Source organism: Tympanuchus pallidicinctus, unplaced genomic scaffold (assembly GCF_026119805.1).
Source record: "Tympanuchus pallidicinctus isolate F22 unplaced genomic scaffold, pur_lepc_1.0 scaffold3, whole genome shotgun sequence".
Taxonomy (NCBI): Eukaryota; Metazoa; Chordata; class Aves; order Galliformes; family Phasianidae; genus Tympanuchus; species Tympanuchus pallidicinctus.
The window spans coordinates 29,528,502-29,549,912 of record NW_026294747.1 but is presented as its reverse complement, the minus strand read 5'-3'; the positions used below and the strand labels follow the sequence as shown (position 1 = coordinate 29,549,912).

The 21,411-nt window shown below is 33.0% G+C and overlaps 1 protein-coding gene across 8 annotated transcripts in view; it reads left to right on the top strand.

Moving 5' to 3' along the window:
• The window catches only part of RYR3 (ryanodine receptor 3), a 195,176-nt gene that overhangs the window by 76,048 nt on the left and 97,717 nt on the right, over positions 1-21,411 (top strand). For all 8 annotated transcript variants that reach the window (XM_052695427.1, XM_052695433.1, XM_052695432.1 and 5 more), the window contains exons 19-37: positions 1,969-2,161; positions 4,473-4,689; positions 4,899-5,003; positions 6,253-6,356; positions 6,796-6,879; positions 8,598-8,757; positions 10,019-10,166; positions 11,117-11,322; positions 12,167-12,341; positions 13,357-13,565; positions 14,006-14,190; positions 14,892-14,928; positions 15,239-15,399; positions 15,944-16,109; positions 17,013-17,099; positions 17,467-17,693; positions 18,623-19,424; positions 19,892-20,092; positions 20,274-20,376. In XM_052695427.1, the coding sequence (XP_052551387.1) occupies positions 1,969-2,161; positions 4,473-4,689; positions 4,899-5,003; positions 6,253-6,356; positions 6,796-6,879; positions 8,598-8,757; positions 10,019-10,166; positions 11,117-11,322; positions 12,167-12,341; positions 13,357-13,565; positions 14,006-14,190; positions 14,892-14,928; positions 15,239-15,399; positions 15,944-16,109; positions 17,013-17,099; positions 17,467-17,693; positions 18,623-19,424; positions 19,892-20,092; positions 20,274-20,376 (3,570 nt within the window). The remainder of the gene's footprint in view (positions 1-1,968; positions 2,162-4,472; positions 4,690-4,898; positions 5,004-6,252; positions 6,357-6,795; positions 6,880-8,597; positions 8,758-10,018; positions 10,167-11,116; positions 11,323-12,166; positions 12,342-13,356; positions 13,566-14,005; positions 14,191-14,891; positions 14,929-15,238; positions 15,400-15,943; positions 16,110-17,012; positions 17,100-17,466; positions 17,694-18,622; positions 19,425-19,891; positions 20,093-20,273; positions 20,377-21,411) is intronic.

Here is a 21,411-nt window from a genome sequence, read left to right as displayed (position 1 = left end):
AATAAGCGTTCAGGAAAAAATAGAAAGTAGAAGAAACTTCTACAGATGCTTTAAAGAATGTCCTGCGGTGTGTGCAGTTAACTGGAAAACAGGCTTTGAAAGTATCTTGTTTGTTTCTGTTTTTTAAATGATCCTTCACTCCTTAAACTCCATGGAAAAGGGAACTAGAGTATACTCTTTATAAGCAAACAGGTATCTTACAGAACAGAGCATATTGACCTTGTCAGTGTATAGTGCCATAGAAACAACAGGTATCTAATTCTAAGAATAAAATGGCAACATGGAAGTATAATAGCAGTCATTTTTAATTTCTTAATTTTTCTAACATACTCTCTAAATAAATTGTATTTCAGAAAAGCAATATCACATAGGGCTACAAAATAAGAAAATATTTAATTACAGAATTATATATCCCAGATTATGTCAGTTACTGTCTCTTCTGAGAAAGCAATGAAAGGACAAAGAAATCGGTAGAAAGTTGAACAGTTGCTAGAATTTCTCTAAGACTGTACATACTTACTCTTATAATGCCATAAAGCAGTGCGAGAGCCCTGGCGACTGTGATCTGTACTTAAGATGTATGATAAACTTGACCGTGTTTGTATACCAGTGTTCATTAACATTGTGTTATTATTATCTAGGATTGCATTTTCTCTTGCTTACACCTTCTAATAATCATAAATTATTTTTCAGAGTGTGTCTGCTTCAAGATAAATTTGAGTTGAAAACTAAATTCATTTTCAAGAATGAGACATGGATAAAAAGTTCTATTTACCCTTTCTCTGGAATGTTCAAACATTCAATTAAGATTGCAGAGTTTTGTTTTGGAGGGCATTTAACATTTTGTTTTACGTAGGGTTTTAGCTCTCTGCATGTTCCTGTTTAAAAAATAAAAATAATAATTAAAACTTGTTCAAAATTCTTTAGAAAAAATCTGAAGTAAATGTGCAGCTTGTAGACCCAGGCTGATTTAACAGTTTAGCACATAAATTTGCAAAATCCTTGCATGGGATTTTTTGTGTAAAAAATATCTCTATGTACATATTAATCTTTTTTTTTCGGAGGGAGGACTGAGTTGGGAGAAGGGGAGAGAGAGGAGGTAAGTTGAAAGGTGTATGCAATAGTTCAGTAAATCATTAATGCAAAATTAAATGCTAATGGAATCACAATAATGTGTTTGGCCATAATACCAGGTCCAATAAACGCAACTTGAAATGCAAGCTAATCTTGCCCATGTAGTTAACACTTGTAGTCTATTTGAATGCAGTATTCAAAAGATGCTTAGTTAAATGAGTTTATCAGTACACCAGATTAAACAATACTTTTTTCATAGACAATTGTTTTGTTGTTTTGTTTATTTTTTTCTACTAATGTTGCTTTCTACTTGGATTGATTCTGAAACTATTTATCCTGCTCATAAGTGTAATGTTATAGGCTGGTTGCTCAGGAGAACACTACATGCTACACTAAATCAAGGTAGTACTTGATAATAGATGGTCCAGATGAAGTCTAATATAAACTCCAGGTGTATGGTAATCAAACAGGAGACTGGAAGGGAACAAAGGGACAAATATTATTCCAAAACATCGGCTGTTGCACTTCACTTGGGATTATACTCCAAAAGAGAAGTATATCAATGTCAGTTTTAACAAAACAGGGTGCATAATTTACTTTGTCTAAATAATCTTGCATCAGGTTATAGCAGGAACTAAAATGATTTCATATTCTGCTTTCTGAATGGTGTCAGAGACCTCAAGTGCTTGACTCAGTTCATGCACTGTTCTGCTGCACTGGTTTGAATTATCTTAATTCATTCTCTGTTTTTGAAAGCAGAATAATTCATAAAACACATGAGGGCAAGATCATATCTGTGTCTGAAAACAAAATCTTGATGATGTCTTTCAGGAAACGTATTTATCACTTCATTCTTAAATGCAAATTCTGGTTACTTGATTATTTTCATTCTAGGTCGAGTACCCAGAGCTGTGGCATCTGTCAATCAACATTTGCTGTCATCTGATGATGTAGTTAGCTGCTGCTTGGATTTAGGTGTGCCCAGCATTTCATTCCGCATTAATGGTCAGCCTGTACAAGGAATGTTTGAGAACTTCTGTACTGAAGGGTTTTTCTTCCCTGTTGTAAGCTTATCAGCAGGTGTAAAGTAAGTACTAGTTATTGTTCTTCTTTTAGCAGTTTTTCACAAAAAATGTTATCTGATTTTATATAAAATCTATGCAATTTTTTTCTGTTCTGCAAATTGTCAGCTAGGAGGGAGGCAGGAAAGTATTGATGATTTCACTTTAGGGTGAAATGTTGAGCTTATTTGTAACCTGACCAAGTTACAGTGTCTGAAAATCGTTACTATTATGGGTATTTGGTGACTTAGGGGAAATTAATTTTGTCTCATTCCAATTATCAGTGGAAAAAAAGGCACATTAGAAACGCAGCACCTTATTTGACACCAATTAAAAATTCCATTCAGCATTCTCAGCAGGAGGTTGGAGGAAAAAAAAAAAAAAAACAAAAAAAACCACTAAACCATTAGTAAAACTGATACCATATTCACAATAGGGAACTCGCACACTGGTGTGAAGCAGCACTCTTCTTATTGATGTTGCCCGTTTCTTACCTGCTTTATAGCTAAAACAATGAAATAGAAATCTTAAAAAAAATCAGAATTTAAATAGTGAGATAAATCTATCAGAAAATCTGAAGTTGTCATTGCACTTCAGTGGCCAAAATGGTTGTATTGACAGAGCCAATATATTGATAAGAGTAGCCCTTGCATTCACTGTTTGTTCTAATATGAGCAATTTCTGTTCCTCTGTAGCATATTTATTGCTGATACTAACAGGCAGCAATCGTAGGAAGAAAAGCTGTACACAAAATAAAGAAGAATTCTTCAGTATGAAAGATTGAAACTTTTATCTTTTGTAGGCTGAGCCTAGGAGTTAATTTTTTTTTATATATGTTTGATTTTCAGGAGGGTTCTAAGGTCAGGTAAACTTGAAGCATGCTTTTCAAAATGAAAGATATGAATATTTCTTTTAAAATGAGATAAAAAGCCATGCTTTTAGTGATCCGGATATTAAAAGAGATTCTGCAGAATTAGGACTGTTGCAGCCTGTGTGGAAGCTTAGGGAATTGCCAAAAAGAGCAAAGAGGAAACAATTCTCAGCAGGAATTAGACCATCATAAAGAGAAGATGAGATTTAGAGGTTTGTTATAACTTAGAAAAATTTATCAAATTGACAGGAAGCAACAAGCTATTTACTGGGATGTGATCATCAAACTGTTGTATGAGAGTCTTTTCCTTTCATTTTTGTATTTGTCTTTTGCCTACTTAGTCAGAGTTCTAGTTCTTCAAATAAAATTGACCTCCTTTTTATTCTTAAGTTATTTCAGTCTGCTTGGAGATTAGAGGTCTAAACTCAAAGTTGTCATCTCAGATACTGAGCTGCATTGGGATCATTGAAATGTTTAAAGTAAATTATTAATGAAATTAGAAGGTATAGGAAGGTATATTTCTTGTGGATATTGAACCATTTCAGTTATTTGTGCTTATGAACATCTTGTTTGAGAAAACTTGCGTGTCATGCTCTATCTCTTCTCCTTAAAATTATTAATGAAATCTACTGTTTATGAACTAGGTTGATCTGACAGTTCTAGTATTTCTAGAATTATAAGTAAAAAGTTGTAAACCTCTGGTCATCCCATCACAAGAAATGCATGCGCTGTTAAATGTTATGGTTGTTTACCTCTATTGTTGGCCTACATGAGGACCTAACTATGAAGTTGAATTGTTTTGGGCTTTTTTTTTTCCTGGTATGTTCTTAAATTTAAATGAAAAGTATATCTCCGAAAAGAAGATATTTCTGAAAAGAAACAGAAAACTTCAGGGGTTTATTAGGAATCCAGGCTATTCATTTGAAACTCATTTTCAGTAGAACTTGGTGTAATTTTGTTTGCTTGATTTCTCTGTTATGATTAAGTGTCTTTTGTTTCACAATATCCTTTGGATTCTTATTAGCACCTGTTTGTGTGAATCCACTGAGTAGTTATTTGAAAAATCTTAAGTGGCACATAAAAGATCCCTATGGTATTTTCGGACTATCAGTCCAAGTTAAATTAGATCTTCTTGATCATTTAATTGCAATAAAAATTTCACTTCATTCATACAACTATTTGATTTTAAATAAGAAATATATTATTTTACAATACAATGCTGGATTGAATAATTATTTTTGCTTTGGCTAAGATGGATCTTCAAAAAAATTTAGTAGATGACATTAATATTGAAAGTATCTGCTAATAGAAATGCTTCGTAATTTATTTTTAGTACTTATTAAACATGAAATAAACTACCATTTTATATGTGCTACTCAAATGTTTACATCTCTAAATGATATTTTTATAACGTTAGTATATGCTAACTATTTAAAAGTATAATTTCTTCACTGCAAATTGCACAGAGCTCGTTTCTTACTGGGCGGGCGTCATGGAGAGTTTAAATTTCTGCCTCCTGCTGGCTATGCCCCCTGTTACGAAGCCTTGCTTCCAAAAGAAAAGATGAAATTGGAACCAGTGAAAGAATATAAGAGAGATTCTGATGGAGTGAGAGACTTGCTGGGTACTACACAGTTCCTCTCCCAAGCTTCATTTATACCTTGTCCTATAGACACCAGTCAGGTATGTTACATAAGCAGTAATAAGATAGTAAAATATTTCTTAACATGTAATTTAGCAATTCAGCTATTAAGCTAATTTATTATCTTTCTTAACAATTTGTCATTTGTATGTTTTACTGTATTTAATTAAACTCATACATCTTGTTATTACAGGATTTGGTCAAACTAAAGCCTTTTCTTACTTGTGGAACTGTTATATTCTTTTCTTAGATTGCTCTTCCTTTTCATCTTGAAAAGATCAGGGATAAACTAGCAGAAAATATCCATGAACTGTGGGGAATGAATAAAATAGAACTGGGCTGGACATATGGCAAGGTATGATTTGAATGACCTCTCTAGGTACAGACATGTAAAATAGCCTACCAGAAAAATGTACTGGGACCTGTAACAGAGTGTTTAATGGTGGTTAGAAACATCTAGGTAAAAAAAGAAACTACTGATAATAGGTGATTATGTAAAGCTAGTAGGAAATGTTTATATTAACAACTGATTAGGAGACAAATTTGCACTATAAATAAATCACGTATTTTAACACTTATAGGTAGGAGACACTGTGAAAAAATACATTCATTGAGAAATGTCCTAACTACCCTAAAATGGAATTCTACTGAAAATCATACCAGCAGTGCGTAACTCAACAAATTCCTTTGTTACTCTGATGCTGGAGATTAAAGAGATAAGATGTCCAAAGTGTGTTATCAAATGAAAAAGTGTTAAAAGATAGGGAACAAATATTATGTTCAAAATGTTATACAAAATTCACAATTAGACTAGAATCACTATCTTTCCCTAGTAATGCAAAATTCTAAGGATTACTTTCTGCTTTAAGGTTATTTCTTCTGGCTTCTTCTCAAGTTGAGATTTACTAGGACAGCAGTATGATCATAACTGTATCACACTTTAAAAGAATATTTTCCTTCCCTTGCTGCTATTCCACTTATGGGTTTAATTTACTTTCATTTCTCATTGAGAACTCTGTTAGCATCTGCTAAAATGTTATTGTTGCTGAAAATTAGAGCTTTACTGCCCTTATCTCGGCATTGAATAAAAGAGCCTGTTTAAGTAAGCATCAGAAATACCCAGATTGTCAGTAATATCAGAAAAATGCAGTGCTTTAATATTTCAGAAAAAAAGAAATGAGAACATGACCAAATGATTATTGAAGTTTTTTGGATGAGAATGGGTATAATAGAGCTCATTATGCAAAATTTCTCTGTAGGTTGCTCTGGCGTGTAGTAGTAATCACTGAGTTTGTAGGCTTGCTTTCATGTGTTTGATGTATTTATGCAGAACACAAGAAATTGCTTTTTTTTTCTATTTTTTGTTGGTTAGTTCTTAAGAGTGCACGTTATAAATCAAGCAGGGAGAGTTCAATCCTGGGAGAGTTCATTTGTGTAATAATGAGTAACTGTCGTTGAGTAAAGGTAAATTGTATTCTTTTATTTATTGCAGAGAATTAGCAGATTTCTAACTCTTGATAATGGTCTGATTTTGGCTTCATTCTTCATTGAGTATCAGGTAAATACTCTTTTTTTTTTTTTTTTTTTTTTTTTTTTCCTTACAGATACGGGATGATAATAAAAGGCATCATCCTTGTCTTGTGGAATTCTCAAAGTTACCTGAGACAGAGAAGAATTATAATCTACAAATGTCAACTGAAACCCTCAAGTGAGCTTTGAATTTAAAAGATTTTTTTTTCTTTATTCAAACATTTTATATTATTGTATGATATAAAAACATGCTACATCATTAGAATCTAGGTGTGGTCTTACTGATTTTGCTAGAAATTCCAGGAACATGTTTAGACAAATTTAGAAAGTTATTTCTCGATGAAGAACTGAAAAAGAAAATGGCACCAAACCTTTTTGGCTTTAGTTGAAGAGGCGTAACTTTCAAGGAAGACTTATATAACTTTTAACATATTTAATTTGGTGTTTTTAATAACTAAAAATATTAAGTATTGAAATTCCATTACTTTGAATGGCTTTATGGCGTTTTTTTTTTAAATATTATTCTGTGTATTCATATTAAAAACAAAATGGAAAAAGTGAAATGGATCAGCTCTACAATGTTGTGTTTTACTACTGATGTTTTTCTATATTGTTAGAACGCTTTTGGCCCTTGGATGTCACATTGTTCATGCTAATCCAGAAGCTGAGGAAGATCTTAAAAAAGTCAAGCTTCCTAAAAAGTATGTATCTTACACTAGCTATTAGATACTATTTCCAACTATAGGATATTGGTCAAGCAAAAATAATGCAACATCTTTAAGAAAAATACTTGACATAAACCACGTGCTCCTTGTAGACTTACAGAATCCATTGTTGCTCTATTATTTTTGCCTTTGATTGTGGTCTAGTGCTGCAGAATTATTCACATACCATAGCTATGTAAACTTATAATTGCATGCGTTGTATCAGTTACATGATTTTTGAATAGATATTCCTAAGTTGAAAACAATGTTTCAGGGCTTTTCTATCACCTAGCAAAGTAGAGCGTGCATAATATAAGGTGGCAAATGGATCTACTTGAAAAAGTTCGTACCTTTGCCTCTAATTAGTAGTTTCAATTTACACCTCCTTTTCCTGCCTTCCAAGAAAGTGTTTATTCAACATATTTACATTTCAGAGACATTACTAATACATCTCTTAAAAGATTTGGTCAATTCTGTGCAAACAGAAAGAACAAGAGTTAAAAAATCAGAAAGTGACAGTTGCAAAATGCTGCACGTGTTTTAAAAATGTACATGTGTAGATTATGGCACAAATTACAATCTTTTTTTACTTCAGTTTTTACTTGGTTGCTAATTTATGGCAATCAGGAAACTAATAATGGCTATAATAAGTAATCAGTAGCAGTCACCTCAAGAGCGGTAAAAATGGATTCAGCATTGCATCTGCTTTTTAGATTTGCCTGAGGGAATTCTGTAATCCTTCTAGGAAAGGTTAAGGTCCTTCAACAAAATTTGAAGGCAGCAACAGCAATCTGAATACCTACCACATTAGATTTTCATATTAGTTTTTCATCTCACAAAGTGTCTTTTTTTCTGAAACATTTTCCATGATAAATTTAGGTTTTTAAACTGAGTAGTAAGATAAATAGTTTTATGAGATGGGAGATGATGATATTGATTCATTTGATGGCTTTTGTTAAAAATATATATATGTATATATATATATATATATATATATGCAAGGAAAATAACCTTTCCCATTGTTCATACTACAGGCATTCTGTCATAATACTTTTTTGATACTATTGTCTTCAATAACAGAACAAAAAATCTTGTAATCATTTTCTGACTCTTGTTAAAATACATACTGCCTGCATGAGTTACCTAGTTGGAGCAAGAGAATATCTGCATATATTTAAAATAGCAGTGTGCTCTATATACTATGTGAAACACTTGAGGAGGGAGGATATCTACTACTAAAAGTCTACTAAACCTACTAATCAGTAGAAGAATGGGAAGAATAGTTGAAATATGTTTTGTTCTTTTGAAAGAATGGAAATGTGGCCGACTGGTGTCTATCAAAAACATCATATTTCATAATGCAAACATCTTCTATACATAAAAACAATAATTTCATGAGAGGTCCTTAAAATAGAAAACACTTGGAAGATGAAGTCATTTAATAGCAGTTTCTTATTTTTGTAGCAACTGTTTTAAGCACCCACATGCAGAGCTGGATCACATTTAATTAGATAGCATATAAGTAATTAGAAAATGAGACACTGCTATGTTTTTTGTTCTTCTTAATGGCCAAGTGCAAAGCAGGATTTTTACAAAGAAACAGGAAAGCGGAAAAAGTGAAGTAAGAAAGTAAATTGCTCTCTGTTAATATTGCACAAAAAATTTTTAAATGTGATCAGTGAGATATCTTTCTGTTTTTCCATGTTGACTTGCAGTTATATCATGTCAAATGGTTATAAACCTGCCCCTCTTGATCTTTCTGAAGTGAAATTGTTACCTTCTCAAGAATTTCTAGTTGACAAACTAGCAGAAAATGCACATAATGTCTGGGCAAAAGACAGAATAAAGCAAGGATGGACCTATGGCATTCAGCAGGTGAGGACGTTTTAGACACATTTGGAGTAAGTAAAAAATATAGAATTTTGTTTTCTAGAACACCAGTTGGGAATTTTAAATAACAGGTTAAATACTGAATGCTTAGGGCAGTCTGGAAAAAGTGAAGGAGCAGGGGAAGAATAGATTGCTAGGCCTGTGGGGCTGCAGGCTATGAGAATCATCAAATATCCTCAGTTTAAAGAATCATAGAATCATTAGGGTTGGAAAAACCACTAAGATCATCTAGCACAACTATCAATTCATGCCTGGGACTACTCTAGATCAAGTTAGTCAGTGTGACATCTACCCTGTTCTTGAACGCTTCCAGGGATGGTGACTTATCCACACCCCTAAGCAGTCCCATTCCAGTGCCTGATCACTCTTTTGGAGAATAAATTTTTCCTGACATCCAACCTCATTCTCCGCTGGCAGAACTTGCAGCCATCCCTTCTCGTTCTATAGCTAGTTACACAGGAGAAGAAACCAATCCCCACCTCATCACAGCTACCTTTCAGATAGTATTAGAGAGCAGCAAGGTCTCCCCTAAGCCTCTGTTTCTCCAGAGGCTCCTAGTCCCTTTGGCCACTCCCAATAAAACTTGTGCTCCAGACATGTCACTGCTTTGTTGTCCTTTTCTGGATATGCTCCAGGGCCTTGATGTCTTTCTTGTAGAGAGGGGCCGCAAAATGAGTACAGTACTCAAGGTGGGGTCTCACCAGAGCTGAGTACAGAGGGACAATCAGTTTCCTTCTCCTGCTGGCAAATACCAGTTCTGATACAAGCCATTGGCTTTCTTGGCCACTGGGGACAATGCTGGCTCATATTCAGTTAAATGTTAACTAATATCTCCAGAGACCCACAAGAAGTCCAACTCACAGCACCCAAAATTCAAACCACATTTCTGAGAATACTGTCCAAAGTCTTCTTGAACTCTGACGGGCTTGGTGCCTTGATCATTCCCCTGGGGAACCTGTGCCAATGCCCAACCACCTTCTCAATAAAGAACTTTATCCTGACATCCTTTCTGAACCTCATGTGAGAGTATATATTTGCATACTTCTCTTGTAGCCTTGTCTTTACATTTTTAACATCCTTCACAACTGGGTTTAATAGTCTCCTTACTTCAATTTGTATAACTTTTATTCATTAATATTGTTTCTTTCCTGTAATCCTAGCAGTATTTTAGACAATTATCTGTCTCATTGTATGCATTCTTAGTCATGTTTATATATGATTTTGTTGTTTTTGTAACTCCTTTTAGGATCTTAAGAACAAACGTAATCCTCGGCTTGTGCCATATGCATTACTAGATGAACGTACTAAAAAATCAAACAGAGATAGCCTCCGTGAAGCTGTTAGGACATTTGCAGGCTATGGTTATAATGTTGAGCCACCTGATCAAGAAATAGGTATGTTCAGTAAGAATCATGACCTTTTATTTCCTCTCAGTGATGGGAAACTTGAGACGTTGGAATATATAGGCAAAACATAAAATGTATAAGATACTAGTAGTGCATATTCGCTGCTGGTGTGAATAAAAGGTGAAAATGTACATTTTGAGTGTCTTGTGTATGATGAAGTTATGCTTATTTAATATTGGTTTTCATTGATTGTAGGATAAGTATTAAATTTTGATAATTTTTAGATTGGAGAAAAGCTAGAATGCATGTAGACAGATTTCATTTGGAAATCGCTGTTTAAAACGTTCTGAAATTAAGTGACTTTTCTAAGACAATTCATCCTTTCCTGTTTCTTCATGATGAATGAAAAGCATGAAATACATTTATGCTTACTGAAAACTAGGAAGGCATTTGAAAAATAATCAGATGCTGTGCTTCATTTTCTAGACTGCAGCTGTAAGTTGTTAAGAGCAATTTACTAGTATTTTTAATATAATAAAGGTAAAAGTATTAAATATTTTTTGAAATGTAAATTCCTAAATATATAAGCTACATAGATTGCTTATTTTATTAATATTTTTACTAAAGAAGATTGTAAGCACTTTTAACTACATTTTTCTTGGATTTTTCCATTAGATTGAAGGCTACATTTCTAAGGTAACCTCCAGTGAGTTATATGTTTGTAGCTTCTGCATAGAGTGACAGACATTGAATTTTTTTTTTATTTTAAATAGTGGATAGGCACTCATCCTGTATAGAATTAGAATGTGTTAGCCTGGGTATTATTCTGATTATTTTTCTTCTGTTTCTAACATTTACTTTGAAGGTTCTTAAACTTGCTGAGGTAGATAATGGCTATTTTCAGAAATAGGAAATAGTGGATACAGATTGAAAAGATAAACAGTGACATATATAAAATATTACCTAATTATGGAGTGTTTTATTTTGATTTTTTACAGCTGACCAAACACTGGAAAAAGTCAGCATTGACAAGATACGTTTTTTCAGAGTAGAACAGTCTTATGCAGTGAAGTCTGGAAAGTGGTATTTTGAATTTGAAGCCGTAACAGGTGGAGATATGCGTGTTGGCTGGGCCAGGCCAGGCTGTCGACCTGACATTGAACTGGGAGCTGATGACCAAGCATTTGTTTTTGAAGGAAGCAAAGTCAGTGCATTCTCACCCTTTTATTATTTTTAGCTATTAACAACCTGAGCAGAAAATGGCAATATGGCTTTCCCCCCTGCATACTCCAACTACTGGAATATTTTTCATTCTTAAATGATACCTCAGGCCTCTGCTTTATAGTACCTGCATTTTGGTTCAGGTCATTGTAATTATGGTAACAATGGTATGTTGTTTTATGTCTATCTTCCTAGGATATATCATCAAAGTAAGGAAGTCTGTTGTAAGCATAAACATAATTTACCATTCATTTCCTTTTTTAAGTGGTAATTCACAAAACCAAAACTAAGTTTCTTCAAAGACTGGACCACAGTTGTATTTTTTATGTCGTTTCTGCTTTTTGTACTAGCTTTCTTAAAGTGCCTGAAAGATGATAATGACACTGCACTAATGACACATGCAGTGCCAATGAACACTGATTTTTATTCAGATTCCAAGTCACTGTTTGCACGTTTATGAAGTTACAGTTCTTTAGATTGTTTAAATGAAATAACTAAGATATTAATTAGTTTAATTATCTGAAAGCCATCAATCAATCCTTCTAGAAAGTTAGTTTGAGAACTTCAAAGTTTAAAAAAAAAAATAAATTAAGAGTAGAATTTCATTATTGCTTAATGAGGATATTGAGACCAAGTTGTTGTTATAAATAAATAAATTAGAAACCTTTATTCACTAAGTATTTTAGCTGTCCATAAAAACACTTAAAGCATTTCTAGTCTTGACTATTTTATTCTCTTTTGATCTCTCTTCTCTGAAATTATTTATTTTTCAATTTTAGCATGCTGTTTATATACCCTTTTTTTTTATTTTTTTAATTTTTTTTTAGGGCCAGCGTTGGCATCAAGGCAGTGGGTTTTTTGGACGAAGTTGGCAACCAGGAGATGTGGTTGGATGCATGATAAACTTGGATGACAAATCAATTATTTTTACTCTGAACGGGGAGTTGCTTATAACCAGTAAAGGTTCAGAACTTGCATTTGCTGACTTTGGAATAGAAAGTGGTAATTTTCTTTTTATATATGTGTGCGTATGAGGGGAAAACAACAACAACAACAACAACAACAAAAAACCAAAAAAAAAAAAAACCCAAAAAAAAACAACCCTAGTCTTCAGCCTAGAGAAGAGAAGACTCAGAGAAGAGCTTATAGCAGCCTTCCAGTATCTGAGCTTCTCTGAAGACATAAGGTTCAAATGTAGGAGAAAGAACTTGTAGTATGAATGGAATTGTTGACATTTAACTGAAGGTGCTCTGAGTTCTGTGTTTGGAGAGATGGAGAAAACTGTTCAACAGTGTTATATTTTTATTGATGCTGTCTGCTACTTGGAAACGGAAAATGTTTGCTCATAAAAAATACCAACATTTAAAGAAATCTATATTGTTCCAACATGAATGATAGGCAGATTAAAATTGGTCAGAAATGTATAGACACTGATGACAAAATACATTTTAAACATATATTGAGATAATTTTGTCTCATCTCAAAGTCCTTTTGGAAATTCAGTGTCCTGGTAGATCATAACATTCATTAGTAACTTCAGTCTAGCCAGGTTTGGATTCTGATGTCCAGTTAATTGTATAAAGACTGGTTTATTGGCCTGAAAATAATGACAAATATAACTGATTCTCCTAATAAATGAACTAACCTGAGCAAATCTTGTTGGTTTGTTTTTTTTTTTTTTCAGATTGCTTAAGAAGCTACCTCTTGACATTTTTGTTAATTTTTCACAAGTCAGATCTTAGTAATGACAACTGTTTAAATGGTTTATTGTTTGAATAAATGACATGGTGCATGTAATGTCCATTCACCGCCTGGGTACTCAGGGTTCTGTTGAATTATGTTTAGCTCAGCCATTAATACTTAAGGTAGCTTTAAATCCTTGCTACTGTTATCATTTTGTGTGCATTTATTGTAGGATCTAAAGTTCAGTTCACACTAGATACATTCAAAATAGTATTTTTGTGTTCTCCAAATAACTCTGTGTGCTTTTACTTTTGTTTTTATGTCATTTCCATAGGTTTTGTTCCAATCTGTTCGCTGGGTCTAGCTCAGATTGGGCGTATGAACCTTGGAATGGATGCCAGTACATTCAAGTATTATACCATGTGTGGTCTTCAAGAAGGTTTTGAACCTTTTGCAGTGAACATGAACCGAGATGTCGCTATGTGGTTTAGTAAACGCTTACCAACATTTGTTAATGTGCCAAAAAATCATCCTCACATAGAGGTAACATTTACATGTTAGGGAGACAGCTGTTTATCAGCTGCTTGTAATGAAGCTGAGACATTAAACTCTTACTAATACTTACTGTCACCATCACATAGCTTGACATGTAAGTCTGCTAAGTTAAATTAGATAATTCCAGATGATCTGGTATAAAATCTTGTAGCATTGCTATTCATACTGATTTAAGTAGGTGAATTAATATAATAAAATCTATGCTTTTCTTTTTGAAGATGTTGTATGGAACAATTTGAGAATAATTAGTAGTCAACTTAATGGAACATATTCTTCTCTCCAAACTAATGTTATGGTCTAAGAGAAAAGTTCTACATTCATTTCAAAAAATTTAAGTCTTTCAGTTATCTCATCCACTAGTTGCACACTATTAGTTATTAGTGTGTTTTTTGGAATAGTATTTTGTTAAAATGACTTATTTCTTTTAGATATGGAGAATTGATGGAACCATTGAGAGTCCACCTCGGTTAAAAGTTACTCACAAAACATTTGGTACACAAAACAGCAATTCTGATATGATATATTGTCGTTTAAGTATGCCCATTGAGTTCCGTTCATCATTCAACTTTGGCATGGGTGTGGAAAATGCCTCATCTGATGCTCTTCAAAAACGGTTAGACTTATGTTTTTTTAGTTATACTATTTCATGCTCTTAGTGTAAATTTAATGTTCTATTTTATTCTCTGTTATTGTATGTTTAAAATTTCCTATTATGTTTTGCACTCAGTACATATGTAGGATGTGTATTACTAAGGTGTTTTTGTTCTTGGTAGTTTTAATAACTTTATAACAAATTGAATGCAGAACAGTACATACAGATAACACTGGGGAATCTTTTCAGAAAAGATGTATCAAAAAGCTTACAGTCATTCATTGCTGAGCACTTGCCATCCTTCTGAAATCAGCGGGGTCTGCAAAGCGCTTCATGTAATCTGGAAAACTAACTGAGAATCCCATTCCCATTGGATGCCTGTTCATTTTCCTGATAGTTCATAGCTCACAGCTATTGGAAAAGTGAAATTTTCTTCCTATGCAAAGAAAAAAAGATTGTGAGAGATTTTTAAACATACCAGGTCCTGCCAGGTTCAGGACCTTTGAAACTTAACTCTTCACCTTAACCGCAGCAAATATTTTGGGTCAATGTACGTAGCCTGTAAAGTCTTTACATGTCTAATTTACTGATATCAGGAGTTCTCAGTGCCTAGCAAGCATGAGTTAGATTGTAAATACATTTAGTTTAATCATGAGTGTTTATATTTATTTTATTTCTGTTTTATTCATTTAACTAATTTACTGATTTTCCTCTATCTTTAGAAAACACAGTCAAGAATTTCCTGCTTCTTCTACCACAGTAAGTAATCATACTGAGGTGCTTAATTCTTGCTTTCTGAAGATTTAGTAGTGGTATCATGTTCCTTAGAAATTGATCTGTTGGAAGAAACCTTTTGAGTCATCTGCTACAATACAACACTGGATAAGTAACATATAGAATTCTATGACTTGAGACATAAACTTTTCTGTCTCAATTTACTATTAAAAATGATTTATTTTGAAAAATCTATATTAAAATTGTACATTGAGCTTTTTTCCATCATTATTTGATCACTTCTTCAGAAAATAAATCAGTTTTAATTACTGACATGTTCTTTTCCTCTTTTCAGTATTTTTATTCCTTGCGGATATTTGCTGGCCAAGACCCATCCTCTGTCTGGGTTGGTTGGGTAACACCAGACTATCATTTTTACAGTGAGAATTTTGACATAAATAAAAACTGTACAGTGACAGTTACTTTAGGAGATGAGAGAGGCAGGGTTCATGAAAGGTATGGATTTATTTACTACTTATTAAAAATTGTATTTTTTATATAGCTGTGAAGTATTCACAAGCTTGATTTCATTCTGAGAATTTATTTAAACTAATAATAATATCAGTAATGAGGTAGAACTGCTCTGTGTTCATTTATATACAAATACTTAGACTTCTACTTAGACTTCTTAAAGTGAGTATATTTACCTTGAAAATTGTTTGAAAAAATGTTTTGGGATTTTTTTTTTCTTCTAACATTCACATTTTATTGTTATGGATTAAACTCTTACTTCTACTGTATTTTACCTAAGAAAAGAGAAGCATGATAATTTCCATTATTTTGGAAAAGGGAAGAAAAATGCACTTTGTTAGTCTGATACGATACCTTACCCAAGATGCTTACAATAAAAAGATTGATAATAGTAATTAGAAAATAAGGCTAGTAGTAGCACAAGCACCTTTAAGTATCACTGTTACTTCACTGAAAAGTACATCTTCATGATTACTGTCAAGTTCAGAGTGAATTGTGATTTGTTGTCTTTTTTTTCTTGTTCCTGCAGTGTGAAGCGCAGTAATTGCTATATGGTTTGGGGAGGAGATATAACTGCTAGTTCTCAGAGATCAGGTCGCAGTAATGTTGATTTAGAAATTGGATGCTTTGTTGATCTGGCTACTGGAATGTTGTCATTCACTGCCAATGGAAAAGAGCTTGGCTCTTGTTATCAGGTATTATCAAATTTTCAGGAAGTTATCTACTAAGTTGATAATTTTGATGCTATTCTAAAGATTTCTTTTTCTTGTTTAGAAATCCAAGTGAGCACTAGTCATGTTACAATATTTTTCATGTAGTGTGCAGTGATGAAATTAAGATTCTCAAAACAAAGATATCCAGCAATCAGACATTTTAAATCTGCAGCACTGTGTTTCAGTGTGATACACTGTGATCTTTAAGACTGGATACAAATGCTGAACCTGAAAAACAAATAATTTTTGAGATCTTTTAAAATGCAGTAATTCATTGATTTTAGTATGGCATTATGTCTTGTGCCATCTTTATAAAAAGATGCACTCTTACCCTTTTGATTTTGTCTTCATTCAAAATTTGCTTACGACCTTTATTTATAATGAAATATTTTGTCCAGCATAAAATGTGGAAGAACGCTAGAAGATGTATAGTGTTCCAAAAAATAGATGTATAATGTCATACTATAGATGTATATTGTTCCAAAAAGCTGTATTCTGTCCTCAGTCTGTACTGTGGGTACACTTCCGAGAGTGTAGTAATTAGCTGTAAAGCAGCTGGATTTTTAAGAGCCATTTTAGAATGCCTGTGTTGAATTTGGTTATAATTTAAATAAATCAATGCATTATCTTAGAAAAGCTCATGTTATAAGCCTGTTACTGAACAAGGCAATGCCTGCCTGTAAGTTTGTTGGGTCTGTAAAGGTAACTCAGCCAAACGTTTACTGTATTAGAGATAAATTGCAGGTAGACACTGAATGTCACTTCAATACAGTGTCTGCAATTATTTGATATTAAAATATAAGCTCTACAGTATTTATTTAATAGCATATCTGGGTAGAAGATTATTGTTACCATTCTTATTTTTTAATCTCATTTCTTTTCTAGGTTGAACCAAACACAAAACTTTTTCCTGCAGCTTTTGTACAGCCTACAAGCACTAACTTAATTCAGTTTGAACTTGGTAAATTAAAGGTATTAACTATTTTCTTTAAAGATGCTCTTTAAAATCTATTTCCACAGAAATTCCTGCTGAATTGAATTTGTTTAGGAAGATTGAATTTTTGACAAGACTTTTCATTTGATTAAAGTGTAAACAAGCTAATTCTATAATCTTAATACATTCATGAAGGTAGTTGTTCATATATTAAATCTGCATTTGTCACAATAAACTGGAGCCATTTGGGGAGAGCACAGTATCAGTAGTTTTTAAAATACGTTTGTTTTGATAACTCGTATGTCTGTGAGTTCTTTGCTATTAATAAATTACTTTACATTTTGATATTATAAGCTTATTCATAATTAAATGTTGCAAAAATAATTCTAATACTCATTGTTTCAGAATACCATGCCTCTATCAGCAGCAATTTTTAAAAGTGAGGAAAGAAATCCTGTTCCTCAGTGTCCCCCTCGCCTTGATGTGCAAACAATTACACCTGTTTTATGGAGTAGGATGCCTAACAGTTTTCTAAAAGTAGAAACAGAGCGCGTTAGCGAACATCATGGCTGGGTTGTGCAGTGTTTGGAACCTCTGCAGATGATGGCACTTCATATCCCAGAGGAAAACAGGTACATTTCCAAGGAACTAGAGTTGGAGGACGTTAAAACTAGGGTTGGTTACAATTTGTTATTCTGTCTTCTATAGAGTTGTATTTATGAATTTTTAAGTAGGTAAAAGAGGCCAGACAATGTTAATGCCATGTGATGACATTTGCATAAATAAGGGAAAGCATAACTGCTTGATATCCTTTAAAATTTAGCATAATCTGTCTTAAATCTCTAGACCTTTAAACACACAGAGATATTTATTGTAAGACTGAAAAATATAAAGAAGATGCAAATACAATTCTGCTGATTTTTTATGTTAAAACCATGTGATCTATTTCTGTTCCATCTGCTTTGAATTTACAGGGATTAATTTTTTTTTTTGCTCTTATTTACAAGATCCTGACTTCCTTATATTTTGTTGTCTTCAGAGATGGTAATAAAGATGTATTAAAATATCAAATATTGTAACTAATGATAAATCAACTTATAAGCAAAACTGAAATAGAAAAGTCAGTATAAAGGCTATGGATTTAAATTGTTTTTATAAATTACTAGTCAATTTTATTTATCATTGATAAAAATAAATTCAAGAAAAGAGCAAATAATAATAACATTAATATTGTGCTTCATTGAGGGGGGAAAAGAAAAAAGACATCTACAGCTTCAGCATTCTGAATACGTGACTGACTTTTAAAAACAAAAAAGTGATTTACTATAACTCCAAAGAAGCTTCCCTATCATAGATCTTCTCATCCTTTTCCATGCAGTGCTAATTTTAAATAATCTCATTGAAATACTACCACATTTGCTATGGGATTCACATGATAAGGTTTGTTAGTATCATTTGTAGTGGTTTAAACTAGAACAGGCTAAAATGTGCACAGATTATAAACTTAAAAAAAAAAAAATTCATGAAGTTGATGAGCTTTCTGTTCTTTTTTGTATAACAGATGTGTTGATATTTTGGAACTATGTGAACAAGAAGATTTGATGAAGTTTCACTACCACACTTTAAAACTTTATAGCTCAGTTTGTGCTCTAGGTAACACTAGAGTTGCTTATGCACTTTGTAGCCATGTAGATATATCTCAGTTATTTTACACAATAGATAATCAGTATTTACCTGGACTCCTACGTTCTGGATTCTATGACTTGCTCATTAGTATTCATTTGGACCATGCCAAGCAAGCCAAACTCATGATGAACAATGAATTTATCATTCCAGTTACAGAGGAAACTCGAACTATTAAATTATATCCTGATGAAACAAAGAAGCACGGTTTACCCGGAGTAGGGCTTCGCACTTGTCTCAAACCAAGCTTTAACTTTTCTACTCCTTGCTTTATTGTGACCTCTGAAGAACATCAGACATCCAGCCCAGAAATTCCCCTTGACACACTTAAATCCAAAGCGATAAGTATGCTGACAGAGGCGGTACAGTGTAGTGGTTCTCATATACGAGATCCTGTTGGAGGACATACTGCATTCCAGTTTGTTCCTGTTCTTAAACTCATAGCAACATTGCTGATAATGGGAGTTTTTGATGATGATGACGTGAAGCAGGTGTTACTCCTCATTGATCCCAATGTCTTCGGAGATCACAAGGAAGAAACAGAAGAGAGGACAGAGAAGGAAGAAGTTACACAAGTTGAAGAAAAAGCTGTAGAAGCTGGAGAAAAGGCAGTAAAAGAAACAAAAGCTCCTACAAAGGGCTTATTGCAGACAAGATTGCCAGAATCTGTTAAGCTTCAGGTGACCATTTAATATAAATGTATTATGTATGCTGTACTATTGATGAAAGGAAGGTAATACTTTGTCTGTTCTTCATTTTGAAAATTTTGGAATCTTCGCTGTCTTTATTCCAACCTGCCACATGGCTTCACCTTAATAACCAAATTTGATTATTACGCAATTTTTTCTATGCACTGTCCTCATATTCAGAATAGGTACTCAAATATTTATTTAATACATGTATTTTAAAAGAGAATTAATATTTGTGTTTTGAGAGCATGAAGTGAAACAGTGTGAGTGCAACAGTGTTACTGATTATCATAATGAAACTATAGGCATATGTCACCGTTACTCTATTAAAGGAAAAACGGGAAAAAAAACCTGATTTTGACCATCTGTTTCAATACATAATATGTGCTATAGCTATTCCTCAATTGGAGTTTAATATGTTAAGCTGTTGAACTTACCTGATTATTTTTCTACTCTAGATGTGCCACTTACTCAATTATTTCTGTGACTGTGAGCTACAACATAGAGTGGAAGCGATTGTATCATTTGCAGACCACTATGTATCAAAACTGCAATATAATCAGAAGTACAGGTATAATGAACTCATGCAAGCCTTGAACATGTCTGCTGCTTTGACTGCCAAGAAGACTAAGGAATTTCGATCTCCTCCACAAGAACAGGTAATATGACTGAATGCTGTGTTTTTATGATAGTCATAACTAAAAATTACAAAGGAATTTTGCTATACTATTTTCATTAATGTGTGTTAAAAAAGTTTTATGCTGATTCAACTATGGCTATATAGTAGAATGTGTTTTAGGCTCAGTACATTTAATTTAACATGTTTAAATACCCTTAAAGATTAATATGCTGCTGAATTTTCAACTGGGAGAGGATTGTCCCTGTCCAGAGGAGATTCGGGATGAACTATATGACTTCCATGATGATCTTCTAATTCACTGTGGTGAGTAACAAAGTGCATCAGATCAGTTATAAAATAAAAATGCTTCCTCTCTCCCTCTTTTTTCCTTTTTTTTTTTTTTTTCTTGTAAATATATTTTTGGCTACATGCTGATTTTTCCTGAAAAACTTTTGTTACATGCTGCTAAAAAATACAGGAAGCCTGTGACATTGTTTCAAGTTTCATTGTTAAGTATCTATTAAATATTTTCTGTTATTTTTCTGTTAATATATTGCTTTTAGACTCAATTAGCAATAACAAAAATAATCCAAAAAAGAAGGTTGGGTTACCTTAAAAGATTTATATAGACATGTGTACATGTGGAAGTAGATAAAAGGAATTGAAATTGTGTTATGCCTCTGAAACTTAGCATTGGCAAATTAAGTAAAAAATAATAGACGTGGGATGATGGTGCTGCTTTAACTGAGTTTCCTGATATATACGTAGATGTGATATCCATTATAAGACACTATTGGAGTGAAGCTTATAGTATGAATTACCTGCTTTTCCCCCAGAGACTGAACCTGAATTTCCTTAGAAAATACACGGGGATGAACTAAATAAAATATTCTGTGCAACTTGGATTGATTAAATAATCTCATTTTATATATGATGCTCAAACTATTTCATTAGTCCATTGAGATCTTAGTATAATTAAGGCAATCATGAAACTGATATTCCATTTACCATTATACTAGCATTTATAATCAAGTCAGTCAATAATTACTGCTTATTCCCAATAATCACGCAGTTAAAATTGATAGACTTTTTCATATCTATCTTCTTGGCATTATGGTTATTCTTCCAGTGCCTTTCATGGTCCTATGGTTCATGGCACAAATCTTCAAGAAGAGGAGAACAGGGTCATTAGAGTGAGTTGACAGCATCTAAAATTCTTCACTAGGAAGAGCATGATAATGTTAGTAGTTTTTCCTCCTACTTCCTCAATTTGCTTGAGGTCATTTTTAAATGTTTGCTGATACAGTCTGTTAGTTCTTTCTTTACTCATTACCCTTAAAACCAGTTTTACTCGGTTTG